The sequence below is a fragment of the Rhea pennata genome, chromosome 5 (assembly GCF_028389875.1).
Source record: "Rhea pennata isolate bPtePen1 chromosome 5, bPtePen1.pri, whole genome shotgun sequence".
NCBI lineage: Eukaryota > Metazoa > Chordata > Aves > Rheiformes > Rheidae > Rhea > Rhea pennata.
This window is the reverse complement of record NC_084667.1, coordinates 63,237,207-63,252,691: the sequence shown is the minus strand read 5'-3', so window position 1 is coordinate 63,252,691 and position 15,485 is coordinate 63,237,207. Positions and strand designations below refer to the sequence as shown.

Below are 15,485 nucleotides of genomic sequence, written 5' to 3'. Positions count from 1 at the left end.
ATTACCTTTGTGCTACGAACTGAACAGCATCGTATGGTTCAGCTCTTTACGATCGCTTGACTTCTTGTTGGAGGAAGCCTACAAGACATGGAGTAATCTCTAAGCTCTAGAGTCCCTCCACTTTGAATTGCACCTTTACCTACTTCACAGGACTTGAAATGTATATGACTAAGGCAACGTAGCTAATGTTGCTGTGGAGCCTTTAATTTTAAATGCGTGGACTCTGGCCATAAATTTCCTCCCTCCGCAGCTGCGGCTCGGTGGCGCACGGCCTCAGTGTGTCCCGGAGGTTACTCGTGCATGTGTGTATCGCCATGTTCATACAAGGCTCCTCCGTGAAGCCTTTCCGATGTTACTCTCTCTGACAGCAGAGCTGTGGCGTGTGCTCGGGCTGCAGCCTCTGTTTGTCTCAGTTTGCTTACAAGCTCTTGTTTTAAAGAAAAAACAGAACATAAAACCCCGCATCCTTTCTGGTGCCTGCTGAAGCAGCGTGTGCTTTCTCAGCTTCAGACGTAGGTGTACAGGATTTTGAGACGCGACACGAACCAGGTGAATGGGCAACATCGCAGAAACGCGCCAAACGCGACGTTTCCGCGATGTCTTCGCAACACGCTGTAGTGTATAAGCACAGTAAAGCAGCGATACCGGTGTGGCGGCCTGCAGACTGCATCCCGGTTGAAACGTGATTTATCCCGCACTAACGTCGGCAGCAGCGGGCGGCAGGACGCGGCCCCGCGCCCATCGCCAGCCGGGCGGCCTCGCGCCGGGCCCTCCGCTAGGACCAGGCCTCGCTCGGCCGGGGAGCGCGCGGGGCCCCCCAGCCGCGAGGGCTGCTTTGCGCTTGGTTGTTTATTTAATTTTCACGCCGCGAAGCTCGCGGGAGCCGCGTTCCTCCGCGGCTCCTCGGGGCCTTCGTGCGCGTTGCGGCGAGCACCGCCGGGCGCGCTCGGCGGCTCCGGGGCCGGCAGCCGCCGCGGGTGAAGCGCGGGCGGCGCGGCGGGACGCGGCGGGCCCGCCAGCTGTTCGCTCAGCTGACCCCGCCGGCCGAGGGGGCCGGGCTCCGCCGCGGCTCCTCACTGGCGCGGCGCCGGGCCCGGCCCGCCCCCGGCCCCCGGCCCCCGGCCCCCGCCGCCGCGCACAGGCAGCCTGGGCGAGCGCCGCGCCGCCCGCCGCTGCGCCCTGCGCCGGCCGCGCCTCCCTCCCTCCCCGCCCCGATGCTGTGAGAGCCCGCGCGGCCCCAGACCCGGCCCCTTCCCGGCTGCGCCGCCATCTCCGCGCCGCTCGGCGGCCATTGGAGCCGCCCGCACCGCACCGCACCGCACCGCGAGGGCGAGCGCGCCGGAGGAGAGGCCCGGCCGCCGCCATGGAGAGCCCCGGCGGCGTCAGCGACAAGAAAAGGTGCCGGTAACGCCGCGGGGCCGCCCGGCCTCGCCGCCGCGCGGCGGGCCGCTGCCCGCCCGCCCCTCCGGGGGGCGACGCCGTCCCCCTCCTCGGCCCCGGGCGCCGCCGCCGCCGCCTCGCCGCCGCCGGCGGCCCCGAGCGCCGTTTGCCGCCGCGCTGCCGGCTGTGCGGCGCGTCGCCGCGCGGAGCGCTCCGCTCTTTCATTCCGCCGCCTCCTCCGCGCTGTCCACGTCGCCATTTTGTCGGCGGGGGGAGAGGCGCGGGCCGGGGCCGGGGCCGGGGCCGGGCGGTGGGTGCGCGTCTGTGTGTGTGCGCGGAGCGGGCACGGCGGGGGCTTCGCCGCGGCACCTTCCCCGCGGCTCGCCGGCCGGGCCGCAGCTTTGCGCCGGCGGCTGAACGCGGCCGCGCTGCCGTTGCGCGTGTGCTGTGTGCGGCGCCGCGGCCGGGGGCGCCTCTCGGTCCGTGCGTGGCGGCGGCGGAGCCTGCGGCCCCTCGGCGGTGAACGCCTCCGAAATAACTCTTCCTTACTCTGCTCTGCCTCGGTATCTGCAGGAGGGCGAATAAAATGTGTCTGCCTAAGAATTGAAAAAAAGGGGGAGATGTTGATTAAGGCCAGATAAGCAAAAAGGAAGATTTATGTATTTGAATCAAGTGCTGTGAGACCCCTGACCGTGTTTTTAAATGGTCATTTGCCGAAAACAACTATGAGTTGCTGTATTTGTTCCTAAAAAAATAAGTTTTTTTTTTTAAGGTGGCCACTGAATCTTTGATTTGATGTTACATTCTGGCTTTATTCAGAAAGAGAAGATTTTTAGAGTCTTGAAATCTTTATTTATTTATTTAAAGAAAAGATGGTGGGGGGGGGAGGGCTGCTGAACAATGTAAGTTGAGAAGTATGAATAATTCACCAAGGATTGTTAGCTCAAATTAGAAAGAAGGGGAAATAAAGGCCTCAAAAAGCTTTTGTTACACAGCAAAGTTATGGAGCTGGAGTATTTAGGTGATCAGATTTTTAGATTGGATGTTCCACCAGGGCTCTTTGTGGAGGGATTAATTGCTGTAATCTCCATCTGCAGAAGACGGTGTTTATGTTGATATCGATACCATTTTTGAGATTGGTTATCTGTGCCCTTGTATCAAAGGGTCATCTGAGTAGGTTAAAGTAGTAAAGTGTGTATAAATTGTGTTGGATATGAGACTGAGTAACTGGCTTCTAAAATGGATGTTTAGCTTTGTGCTGAGCTAGAACTGTGAATGCAATGTTGGGCTTGTGAATATAGAGCGCTTTACCTCTAGGACTGTATCATCTTAATGATAATTTCAAGTTATTACAGTGGTGTGGGGAGTGGAGAGGAGAAGCTTTTAGTCTAATGAAATATATCCTGTGGGGCACCTGGGGTGGTACCAATTCTGTAGCCTTTGTTTTTTTGACTGAAAGCTATTGAGAAGCCTTAGAGAAAATGTTGCAACAGAAATGATTGTTCTATTCTTTGCTCTGCTGGCCTATTTTAGCAGCAGGTCTAGAAAGGGGTTTTGAGACTTAGCTTTTTTTCTGTTCCTGTTTTTTGTCCTTCAACTTTTTTTTTTTTTTTTTTTTTTTTTTTTTATAACTTACCATTCTGTCCCACTTGGGTGCTTTTTTGCAATTTCCTTATCCTGGATGTAATCTGCTTTCTTCAGAATGTAAGAATCAGTATGCATAGCTTATCTCTTCCTTCCTAAAGGCAGAGCTTAAGAAAGAGAATTTGTTTTTCTCTGCATCCTGAAGACTGAATTAAAGGTTGGGAATGTTTCCTATAAAGTAGGAAGGAATATTTTGACTACTTCTGTTGTAGAGTGTGTTTTAATTGAAAATACAATTGAAAATGTATCTGCGGTATGCTCATCTTGAGGCTTTGAATGTGCAGTAGAGCAAAGATGGCTAAGCAAAAAAGGAAGGATATGAGCTCATGAGAGAACCTTTGAGCAATGCTCAAGATTCTCAATGAGCCTGAATTGTTTTAGAAGGGTTTAGGTTTGACTGTGTGCATGTTAAGAATACCTTTAGAAACTTCCAGTCCTGTTTTTCAATGATAAAATTTTGGTTGATTGTAAATGTGGCACACCTTAACTTTCAGCATGTGTTAAGATCACTTATTTCCCTTTCCCCTGTCCGTGTAATGTTCAGTTATTGATAATTACAGTATCTCACATATGCTGTGAGATACAAACATTATGGTATTTGAGCAAATCAGTCTCTTATGTAATTAATAAGTGAAATTTAGTCATAATAGCAACTGGAAGCATGGATTGGTTTACTGGTTTGTTGAAACCATTCTTTTATGTAGTCCCAGACTTCTGTAGCTCTAACTTGATTTCTTATGGAATCTTAAGCATTGCGTATTTTTGCAGTGTGATTAGGTATTGACAGCTATTTGAGTTTTATCCGTCCTGCTTTGGTAGTTGCATCATTTTCATGTGCTCCTGGCTTTTTTTTCTCCACGTGTTGCAAGCAGTGAGTTCATCTCAGTGTATAGAGTGGGTAAAATAACCTAATTGAGAGCTTTTCTTACTAAATTTAATTTCATCCAAGTTTAAGGCTTTTGATTAGGCATATGATGATTTTCTCATTATACTTCTAATAAATTTTAGTGTAGAAATGGCTTGGGCTATGAAAAAATGTCTCCACTTCAGGTTGTATGACTGTTGGCTCTTAGTGGAGTGATTCTTGCGCTGTTTTAAGTAAAGGAGCCAGTTAGGGTTATTAGTTACTTTGGTAGCTGCTTGCAGCTGCAAGTAGATGCACTACAAAAATTAATTTGGGATTGTTTTAATTTCTTATTTGTAGAATAATATCTATTATTCCTTATATTTTATAATCTGAGTGCTAAATAAAAATGGTAGATGGGATTTTTAAAAGTAATTTCTTGAGTGCTCAGTTTGGGTCTCAAGAGTTGGATAACAACATCCTGACCTAGGTGTCTTTCAGAAAAACTTCAGCTCTTCTGTTTCTAGTAGTTGGGGCCTGAAACTTAACATCTGGTACCCAAGAGGGTAATCTGAAAGACCAGGATTTTGCTGCTGATATCTTCCACTGAGGTCCAGCAGCAAAATCTGACTGAGAAGCTTCGGCCCTTTGCTGCAGGTTATGAAAGAGGCAATGAACTACTGCTGTTCGTTCTTAAACCTTTGTGAGATCTCTAGAATTGTACGTGCCATTACTTTTTGTTTGCCAGTTTCTTTCAACTGTAGTGGAACTGAGCCACCATTAATAGAGTTGAAAGCTAGTACAAACCCCTTTGTATATTGTATAGCTGTGCCTTTTTCTAGGTGAGGTAAGGGAGGAGAAACCTCTCTAAGTCTTTAGAAGAACCTGCCTGCAGGTCGAGGGAGGGCAGAGTGGTTTAATGGCTTAAAGAATTCTGTCTTGGCTGGCTTCTGGATTTTTCTGGATTGTTTGGCTTAGGATTTCTTTTAGTGCCTTTATTATTTCCTCAAACTTGAAAAAGTTTGGAATTCCTGCAGTAAAAGTGATCAGAATTTACATTTTGCTGCATGTCCCCTAAAGATGTAAGTGACAGAAGCACTGTTACAGTATTTTTTCTTGCTAGCGAGGTGCTGAAAATCAGGGAAAATAGCTGTGGAAGATTTGTCTACTGCAGATATCTTTTAGCGTTGTGCTGTTGGTGCTTTGGTTTGCCTTCTTCAGAGAAGGCTGGAGTATTTATAATTGGTAATACATTGATGGAACCAGCAGGATGATTCTTTGATATTTTTAAGTGCAGTGAGGTCTAGTGTAGATGTGATCAGATGGTCCAACTTGTAAGGTGGTTCATAACAGGGGGGTGGGATGGTAAGAGGCTTTTACTTCAAGTATTTCCAAGTGTTCTATCAAAACTGCCTTCTGTATAAATGCTATTTTTTCTCTGGCTCCTCTGTCCTGTTAGGAAGCATCCCCTGGACCGCCTTGTGGCAGAGAGGCACATGGCTGCCTAGTGATCTTGTCAGCAACTTCAGTCTGGGGAATTAGTCAGCTGTTGGTCTTGTAGTAGGTCTCTTTGAGTGCATTATGTGTCTTATTTCCCTCTTTGATTTGCAATCCTCATTTTCTGGTAGGCTTTTCTGAGAAATACCTAGCAAAAGGTTTTTGCTTAGGTTTGGCTAAGACTGTGTTGAACTATAACCTTTGTAAGCCTTGAGAAGCTGCATGGCCACCTGAGGAACACGGTTTCATGCTCTGCTCCTGCTGCTGCTAAAAGCTCTAAAAGCTAAAAGTTCTGTTATCATGTGGAAACTTTAATCCGTAAAGTAACAACATGCATTTACATATAGGTGCTTACTTCCTCCTCTGTGTGTTGTGAATGCAGCTTTAGACCTTTGTTCCTCCAAATCCTTGAACTGCTTATGGAGTTTGTAAGATTGCTTCCAGCACTCTGATTGCTGATGCTGAGGTGGAAACAAAAAATCAATAAAAATAGTAGCAAATGTCAGCTATGTTGCTGTGTGAGCCCAAAACTTCTAGAGATTCTCAAGAATGCATGAGTTCATTTCAGTGTGTTTTTGATCTAAAAGCCTTCGAAAGTCCTGTTGAGTCTTTATACGTGCAAACAGCAAAATGGCTTAAATTCTTGAATGTGTTCATATTGTACGATGCTAATTATATGCTAATTAATTTCAAATAAGTTCACATGAGACTTCCAGCATTAAAGAGGGCACTGAATCACAGAAACTCCTGATTTGGTGAACTTAAACAGTTCTGTGTAATTTAAAAAAGCATTTGAGAGTCTTATCTCAATTCATTCTTGAAGGGCTTGGTGATATCGAATGCCAACAAAGTAATTATATGATTGTGGAGTATGCATATTTAAGTAAACATAGGTCGGAGGTACCACATGGTTCTGCAGTGGGGCGTTAGAGCATCTAGATTATCCTCATTATAATGCTGTTCTAAGGAAATGCAAATAATGATCAGGTTACTATACATTTTCTTTTCTTTTCTCTTAAAAAAAAAGCCCTTCAAAACAAAAAACAAATCTTGCAAGAACCTCACGTAAGTAAGGCATAGCAGTCATTTTCCCACAACTTGTATTGTTAGCTAATGTCCAAAACAAAGGAATGTTTTAGATTACAAGTCATCAGCTCAAATACTATTTTTATCTTGTCATAAAAACCATGTGCAGGTGTCTACATGCCTCAAACCAGGTAATATATGGAAAGAAATTTTAACATGAGAAGATACCTAAGATATAACAGCCTTTCCCCCTTTGAATTCCAGAAAGTTTGAGCAGTCTTAAAGCCTTTCCCAAGAGCTGTCTCTGTTACTAGAGCTAGCAAAAAAGTGTGCAGGAGCATCTGATGAGCACTCCACTGACTATTTTTCTGGGATGGCAGAAGTCTGGGGATTTTATAACATAGGGGAATGCAGAAATGACCCAGGAGAGAAGGGATGCATCTGTGTCTTAATGACAGAAAATTCAGGGAAGATGCAGGTTTTCAAATTAAACATTGTGATATGAAGGTTATTGAGGTTTTCTTCTGCTGAAATCTGTTATTTAGCTCAGAAAAATGTCCCTATAAAAAGTAAGTTCTGAAATGATTATAAACGTGAACATGAAATCAAGTGAATTCATTTTTTTTTTTAAATACAGTTTATGTAGGTGACGAACACTTTAGATTTCTTTGATGTGGAGCCAGAGCCTCAGTTGATGTAAATTAGCATAGGTTCATTGATGTTATGCCTGTTCATACCAGCCTGAGGATCTGGTTCAAGATACTTGCTCAGAACAAATGTGTTGATAAAGATGATTTTTACTATATTGCATAATCTGTCATTTCCTTCTGTTGAAGCTTGATAATACTGAGACTTCCATAGAAATGCAGTGTTGTAAGATGTTGAGCTACGGAAGTCCCAAATACTCTAAATGGCTCTGCTGATACTGAAGAACTGATGTTTCAGGAAGGTCTATCAGTAGTTCCTTAAGAATATCTTAATACAACAAGATTTGCGTATTGTAGACTGATGAGAGAAATTGTGAAACTTCTCTTTAATTCAGCATGGTACAAAATGAACACTTGTAATTTGCATTAAATTAAAATGGAGCCTGAAGTTCAAATGAAGAATTGAGGAAACTGAATCACTGTGCTTACATATGTCAAACAGCTCTATTTACAACAGTGAAACGTTTTACTACACAAATACCACTTTTAACTAAATTTTAATGTCGCGTAATGGAAGTGTTCTCTGAAAAAGATGACACATTTTGTTTTCCAGAGTATAGTATTTTACTACTACCTTCAACCAAAACCAGATCGGTGTTTTTTTTTGGTAAAAAATTTTGCATTTTGGAGACGCAAAGGAATTTTGAGGCCAGGACTCCTGTTACTGCGAAATTATTTCATGTTGCTCACAACGGAGAACAATAAATGAACTAGTATCCAGACAGGGGAATTATTATAGACTTACTCTTCAGCTTTACATATTTATATCCCTTTGAATGGGTAAGAATATATTCCAAGCAAGACTTTTAAAGCTTCAGTCCCTAACTAAGCTAAAGAACCTGGAAGACCTAAATGGAAGTGATTTAGCTGATGACTGGAGTATTCAGTGCTCTGTCCGTCAGAAAGGACTATTCTTGTCTCACACTGTTGCTTGCATCTACTGGATATTGCTCTGAAATTGCTGCAGGCTTTTTATCTTAGCTATTGATGTAAGCTTTTTTTGACTGCTTAGTGGATCTGTTCATTCTTTATATATATATAGAAGAATAAAATTTTGTATTTTTATTTTTTTTTGTTTTTTCAATTACTTTAAAACTTCTTCATTTTGAAATACACTGTTAGTTAAACACGTTTAGCAGTTAGCAAAGATGAAGTGACAAGGCTAACGACTTGTGCTGAAGCCCTGAGAACAAATATTCAGCCTCCAAACTGAAAAGGCTGAATGCGATGACTTATGAAAAAAATGTTTTTAGGTCATGATTTAGACTAAAATTACTTTATCAAGAGTCTGCATCTTTCAGGTTTGTTCAAAGATGGAATACAGATGGAAGATAATCTTGGAAATATGCTCTGGCACTAAGTTTAGGAGTTCCAGGCTTTGCTCTGGCTCTTATGTTGCCATAGGCTTATTGTTCTGTGCCCTAACTTATCTATTTGTAAAAAGGCTGTTTATACAGACTTCATGTTCTTCTTGGTAGTGAGACCTCTTACTGTGTAGGTTGTTTAACATGTAACAGGGTGGACTCTTGGCTCATTTGGGAGCCTCTATCCACTACTGTTTTGCAAGGCGCTATGCATTTCAAAGGTGCCGCTTATGCAGAAAGTTTGTAGTGCTGTAGCTAGTGCATAGTTTGAACTGCTTCCTCTTTTTAATTATTTGGGTTTTTTTTCTAATTAGTTTTTTTGGTGCTGCTCAAATTACAGTAAACACTCATAACTACTGTAATGTAAAGAAAATCACTTTAACTGCTATGTCAGATGGAAATGTACAAACAAATGAAATTTAACTAATAACTTCCATACAGAAATTTTGTCTCTGTGCTTGACTATTATGCTAGTTTCTGCATTTAGCAGCTCTTAATCCTTCTTACTGTATTTAATGGATTTCTGATTTATTTCTCTATGTTAGATTATTGGGCCATAATGTTCATTAATTCATAATGAGCGAGGCTTTCATCTAGAAAATCACATGCTTGTGACTACACACAAGATTAGGATTCTTTTCTCTCAAAAGAATTCTCTTCAGAGATTATAAAGCAAGCAGAATTGGTAAGTAAAATATTGGAGAAAAAAGTAATATTTCAAAAGAAAATCATGTCAAAGCAAGAAATGATGAAGCTGTAACCTAGGGCTCATCATGAGCTGCTGACTGGAAGACCATGTTAATTCTGTAAAGCAAATACAGAAGGAGAGGGTAGCCTTCCTAACAAACTTGGAAAGCTAAAATTTCTGTTTTCCAGGAGTTAGTCTTAAACGATTTTGTGGAAAGGCATAACAAAATCAGCTGTTCTGGAGGATATGTGTATATGTTACAGCTCCTGGGAAGTCTGTCCCTTGAAGATTTCCTGAACTACAAATCCAGGTTTCTCTCGTAGGCGCTCAAAGGCAGGGTCTGAAATGTCTTTCCCCCATGATCAGAAAGAGTATTCTGACACTATGAAACCCGTAGTCCTGTAAGCAGGCAGACCTGAAGAAGCTGGTCCTGTTCTTGCCTGACTTTTCTTTTGTGCTTAAACGGCAGAAGTTGCGCCTCCCTCGTAAGACTGATCGTAACGCACCCGGTTCTCCCTGCTCCTACGTCTGAATCTGTTTTATAGTGTGTCGGCTGAGCGAGAAAGTCCGTGCGGTGGCTAATCCGGATGCCTGTATATGCTGACTGGCTAATGGGCTGCTGCTTCTGGGCCGGTGATCAGGCCGAACAAACACGTTACTGTTCAGCTGGGAGGTGAAGGGCCGAGAGGGAATGCGACTTTCGGAGCGCCTGTGGCCCTGGCGTGTGCTTTGTGCGGGCCTGTCTCAGAACTTGATAGTTTTTAGAGATTGCTGCTCTGTTGCTTCTGGTTGATCAAAACCGATCGGTTTCAAAACCTCTTTTTAAGAGGAGAAGGGGACTAACAGGCGTATGATCTGTATGTGACTTTCTTCCCTGAGCCAGGTGGGAGATTTTTTCTTTTTTTCTTTCTTTTTTGTAATAAGAATATTTGTGTCATTAAATCCCTGTATGCCTAGATATCTGGATTTGGGTAGTACGCTCTGCTTACATTATAAACTCATTTTTAATATGAAATCTTCTTTAGGAAATTACACTGGTTTAGTTTCTCTATGGTAAGCATTGGGCTTTTCTGGAAGTTCTTTGTCCAGAGTTCTGGACAAAATAAAAATCTAACAGAGAGTAAAGAAAATTGAATGACTTCATATGCAGTAGTGTTCAGAGAGTAAAGTTCTATTGTAATACACTTTGGGGGAGCCTGTGCTTTTAAGAAAGGTTGTATCTAGGCTGTGTTGTATTAGCAAAGGTATGTTACTGTGCTGTAGCAGGTAAGAGCTGTCAGCATGGATGTGCTTATCTATGACTGTGTCTCTTACAGGAGTAAGTATCTGTGTTGAAGTACTCAGCTGTAATACTATGGTGAATCAGGAATTGCACCTCTGACCCATACAGCTATGCTTGCAAAAGCATCTTTTTTAGGCTAGGCATAAAAAGACAACCGTGTCTTTTACCAACTGCAGGAATGAATTCAAACTTTACAAGCTAAATACAAGGCCACTTACAGATTTACCTTGTAATATCAAAGACCAGCAACGATGACATAAGCTGTTACCATCTCACTGTAATAGCTGGGGTTTTTTGGTATTAAAGAAGAAGAGTTAAAGCTGTGGTGTTACAGAGAGAACACAGTCTCTGTGATTCGGTTTGGAAGTCTGTTTTTTTTTTTTCTCCTCCGGATTAGTTTTATTATCTCAGAATAGGTTGCATCTAACATGACAGTATTCCATATGAAATCTTGTATTGGCAAATGAATGGAATTAATTTCAGAACTGAAAACTGGTTAAAATTCAATATTGAGATGATGTTACTTGTCTTGAGGCCCACTGATTTGGATTATATTCTGTTTTCTGTATTAAAAAGATAAATACTTCTAATAAACTGTTTAAAATGGATGTCTTGATGTTAAGGCCTCTCAACTGCAGAATAGACTTCTAAAGAGAAAAATGTGAAAGACTACTGGAAGATGTTTCTAACCACTTTTTTAGAACGTTCTCAATCTGAATCAAGATAGAAGAGGAAGCTGGATCAATATATATGTAATAGCTACTTTACATGGGAATTGAAGATATATAAAAGGAAAAATCTGATTAGAGAGACAGTAAGTTAGTATGAAAAATGTGCAGCTAGGAAGGATAGAAAGCTGATAATTTTAGTAAATTGACACACAGATCAACTGTTTGTGTTAATGTAATATTGTGTACACATCTTAAAATTTTACTCAGCAGGGTACAATGGTTTAAGAAACTAGAATGAGACAAAGTTAATGTGCTGCGTGTTTTAAGATCTGTCCACTGACTCATTTTTATTCTAGCTAGTAATTTAAAGCAGAAATTTATTGGTTACTAATGGTATTTTCCAGAATTTCTATTTGGTAAACCAAATACTAACTTAAAAGTTAGTAGTGGCAAATAAGGAGGAACAAGTTAGCTTTAAATAGGTGTTTTGCACTGAGAAATTAAAAATGGCAGGCTATATTTAGAAGATTGGGGAATTGCTTCTAGAAATAGGTGATGCTTGGGGTCTTTGGGATGGTATGGTGGACAATATACTGTTTAAGTGTGAATTCTGGCCAGAATGGCTCACGTGATCGCGATTACAGGAATTACCCATTCAAGTAGAAAAGCTGTGTTGCATCTGTAACTGATGTGGATACGACTGCTGCTGGCATGCTTTGTCCTGAAGGCTGTTGGGCCAATTTTTACCTGCTGCAAAAAGCTGCTATAAAGCTTTATTTATATTCATGTTGCCGTGTTTTAAAGCCTTTTTCATTTCGGGCAGTGAGCCTAGGTAATATCCTTTAGTCTAGTTCTTAGTTCAGCTGTAGTAGATCCTGCTGGTTAAATATGTTCTTGCTTTGGGTCTCTAAGTCTGGTCTCTTTTGGAATACAGATGTTTATGCAGCTATCGTACATGAACATCTTTTACATATAGAAGAATGTGCCAGATACGGGATTTAAAATGTCCACGGAATCACTGCTTTCTGTGAGCTGTAGTGCATATCCTGCTTTAGATTGCTTCTCTGCTTCTGTATTCTTGTGGTAAAAATACAAAATGGAAATGAATGTCTGGCACTGCAATTGCACAGGAAATATCATACCTGAAAATGCATGCAATTTCCTGTCTAGCATGGGCATTTATGATATTTTCATTGAACATATAATCCCCTCTTCAACTGAGACTTTCTTCAGAATATTTAGGTTGTTTTCTTTCATGTGAAAAAGATAGCAGAAGGTTGTATTAATGATCTTAAATTTTGGAATTATTTTAAATGGAACTCATGTTCTTGCTGTCTTTACAGAATGATATTTCTGTAAAGTGTTTTTTTTTTTTTTTTTTTTTTTTTTTTTTTTACATAGATAACAGCTTAAGAAAATACCTCTAAACTGTATGACTTAAACTGACTTTATGCCAGAGCTAGTTTTCATATCTTGCTCTTTTCAGTCCTCTTCCGTAAGTGTTCCCCCACCCAGTGGGCGCATAGCTTTTTCATTTACTTTGTTTTAACTGGAAGTAACAAAGGTTAGAGTAGTTGCAATGCTAAAAGTTTTGCTTTTGTTTTTTTTTCTCCCCCATTTGGTGACATCTCACATTGAGGCAACCCTGACTTCAGCTGGTTATTAAACAAACCTCATTTGCAAAAGACCTTTTCTCCATTAATTTGATCCATTAAAGAAACACTCTTTGAAGCTGGTAGTTGGTCTTCCTATTTGAATTGTTAGTTTTTACACAGCTTCATTACTGCTTTTAAACAAAGTAGCAAACTGCTGTGCTACTATTTAAATAAATATTTAATGTTTAAATATTTATCTGTATATAGTGCGTAGTCTTTCTAGAATGGAAATGCATAGGTATAAGTATGGAAATAAGTAATAGGGAGACTAGAATCTGTCACTTGAACATCAGTACTTGGTTCTAACATTTCGCTTGTTACTTGAGTTCTGTCTGTTGTAAAATCAGAAAAAAAGTTCAGTAGGCAGTACTTGATTCTCTTGTTTTGGAATTAAATTTTAACAGAAATGTTATAGGCTTGATTTTAGCAGTATATCACTCACTAATTAATAATTCAATGGCTATGAGAAATTTTGACTATGTTGAAGTCTGCTAGGTATGTGAAAAGTAGGTAAAACCTAGTAATGTCTGAAATATTTTTGAGAATATAAAGCCTTTATAAAGAAAATGTAAGAGAAAGGGCTGAAATTCTGACTCATGAAGCCATGATAAAACTGCAGGCATCAAGTCAGATGGAAAACAATTACTTTAAGTATTAATCTCCCAAATTTCTATACTAGGAGGGACTTTTCTCAGAAGGGACCTTGAATGAGCATCTAGGAAAGAAGCTAAAATATTTTTTCAGTGTTTTAAGGTCAGACTTCTAGTGATGACTGTTTCAGGATATACTTATATTTTGGGAAGCCTCAAGCTTCTCAGACAGTGATCGCCATTACTAGAGCAGGAACATCTGTCTTCATGTTGGGACTGAATGTGAAGACATCTGCACGATAGGAAAATATCATCAGTTATTTTATACTTTCCTTTTAAGGAATACAGGCTGCATTTGGAGAAACTGATAGGACTATTTTATTTTTTTTTAACTAATTTGATACCTGATACTTTTCTGAAGATCTCCTTTACTGTTATGTTGATGTAGTCTCATTACATAGAAATATAGTAGTCTGATTTTTGCCACACAAAGGAGGAAATGTAATCATGTTCTTAAGAAATAAGAAACTTATGGTTCTGAGAATTAAGCTGCTAAAGCTTACTTTTGTTGGTAGTGATAGAGAGGTAGAGGAAATGGATGATAGCAGTTAGGAATGGATGGCAATATCTTAAACTTCTTGAAGTTGGGGGGAAAAGAAAGGTAATCTCGAAAGAAGTTCTGTCAATTTACTTTGTCCATATAGCAACTTCTTAAACTGCTTCCGTGTTTTAAGGCATTCTTGCTTCTGCTCTCAGTCTTAATAGTATTGTCACTGGCATATTGTTGCACAAGCTAAGCAGGATTTTTGGCTGTTTTAACTGTGAAAAACAAAAAAAAGGACTAAAAATGTGGGGTTTTTTTGTCAATGTATTTCACTGCTTCCATGTAGTTAGATTCACTATTTCCCAGGGAAAATCAGCTAGTGAGTCACTTTCCTCTGTCATTTGTGGTACTGTCACAGGATATGTGCTAAATAAAAAGTTATATATAATTTTTTTTCCACAGATCCCCAAGCTTAGAAAAGAAAAATTGGCAGTGATAATGCTTGGCCTTCTAATCTGACTAGACTTCTAAAAGATTATTCTTAAATTGTTGGTAGTAACTATAATGTGGTATAAAAAGGATTATTTTCTTCTTCAACTAGTAATGCTTAATTTCTTTATGATAGCATTAAGACATGCAACTTTGAGTTATAAAAGCAGTGTTTATAGGCATGTATCTTACAGTTTTCATGTAAATAAATGGAAAAATGGACAAAGTTAATCCTACAGATTACTACAACTGTCTTTTGTATCTTATCAAGTGTAAAATGAAGGTAGCATGCCTTCAGAAGGCATACACGTATAGAAAGCAAGCCTGAAACTAATACCTTATGTTTTTGCACTGTCTATTGTAAAACAAAAGCACATTTAACTGCGGTGGCCTAATCTTCCCCAGGGACCACAGCAGCATTCAGCTCTTTAGTTTTCAAATGTAAGAAAAACTTAAGAGTTCCTGTCTCAAAATCGTTAGTTTAAAAACAATGTGACCGATGCACGAGACAAACCTGTGAAGTGGTGTGGGTACAGGGAATGCTTTAAGGGTTGGTAGGAAAGAGGAAGGAAGCAGGATTTGGAGGCTGGAAACCAGCAGTCAAAGTATGAGATGATAGGGACTTTAAGAACATCCAGTGCATGTAGATACCTGTTTTAAGAACTGATTTTTATTGTTGGAAGACCTTGTTTGGGAGTCTAATTCTGGCAGAGCCTGAGAGCTGCAGAAATATGTATGCAAATACAGAGTAGAGACTGAGATAGTTTAAAACTTCATTTTTAAAATTAATAGCCTCAATAGCAAATGTATTGGCTACTGGGCAGCTTGTACAGTTTCAAGTTGTGACTCCTACTCTTGCTTTTTATATTAACTCTGAATTTTATTTATATAGGATTAGTTCAGAACGGAGAAAGGAAAAATCAAGAGATGCAGCCAGATGCCGAAGAAGCAAGGAATCTGAAGTGTTCTATGAACTTGCTCATCAGCTGCCTCTGCCACACACCGTGAGCGCACACCTCGACAAGGCCTCGATTATGAGACTGACCATCAGCTACCTACGAATGAGGAAGTTACTAGATGCTGGTTAGTGAATAACTTGTCGAC

The 15,485-nt window shown here is 40.8% G+C and overlaps 1 protein-coding gene and 1 long non-coding RNA gene across 4 annotated transcripts in view; one reads left to right on the top strand and one right to left on the bottom strand.

Moving 5' to 3' along the window:
• The first annotated feature begins 1,240 nt into the window (after positions 1–1,240).
• Positions 1,241–15,485, top strand: part of HIF1A (hypoxia inducible factor 1 subunit alpha) — a 29,307-nt gene continuing 15,062 nt past the window's right edge. For both annotated transcript variants that reach the window (XR_009958565.1, XM_062577283.1), the window contains exons 1-2: positions 1,241–1,398; positions 15,274–15,464. Coding sequence is in view for 1 of the 2 variants with exons in the window: in XM_062577283.1 (XP_062433267.1) it covers positions 1,364–1,398; positions 15,274–15,464 (226 nt within the window). In the remaining variant the exon portion in view is untranslated. The remainder of the gene's footprint in view (positions 1,399–15,273; positions 15,465–15,485) is intronic.
• The window catches only part of LOC134141227 (uncharacterized), a 35,260-nt gene continuing 21,984 nt past the window's right edge, over positions 2,210–15,485 (bottom strand). For both annotated transcript variants that reach the window (XR_009958567.1, XR_009958566.1), the window contains exons 4-5: positions 5,721–5,826; positions 2,210–5,632 (exon numbers count right to left, since the gene is read on the bottom strand). This is a non-coding gene — a long non-coding RNA (uncharacterized LOC134141227). The remainder of the gene's footprint in view (positions 5,633–5,720; positions 5,827–15,485) is intronic.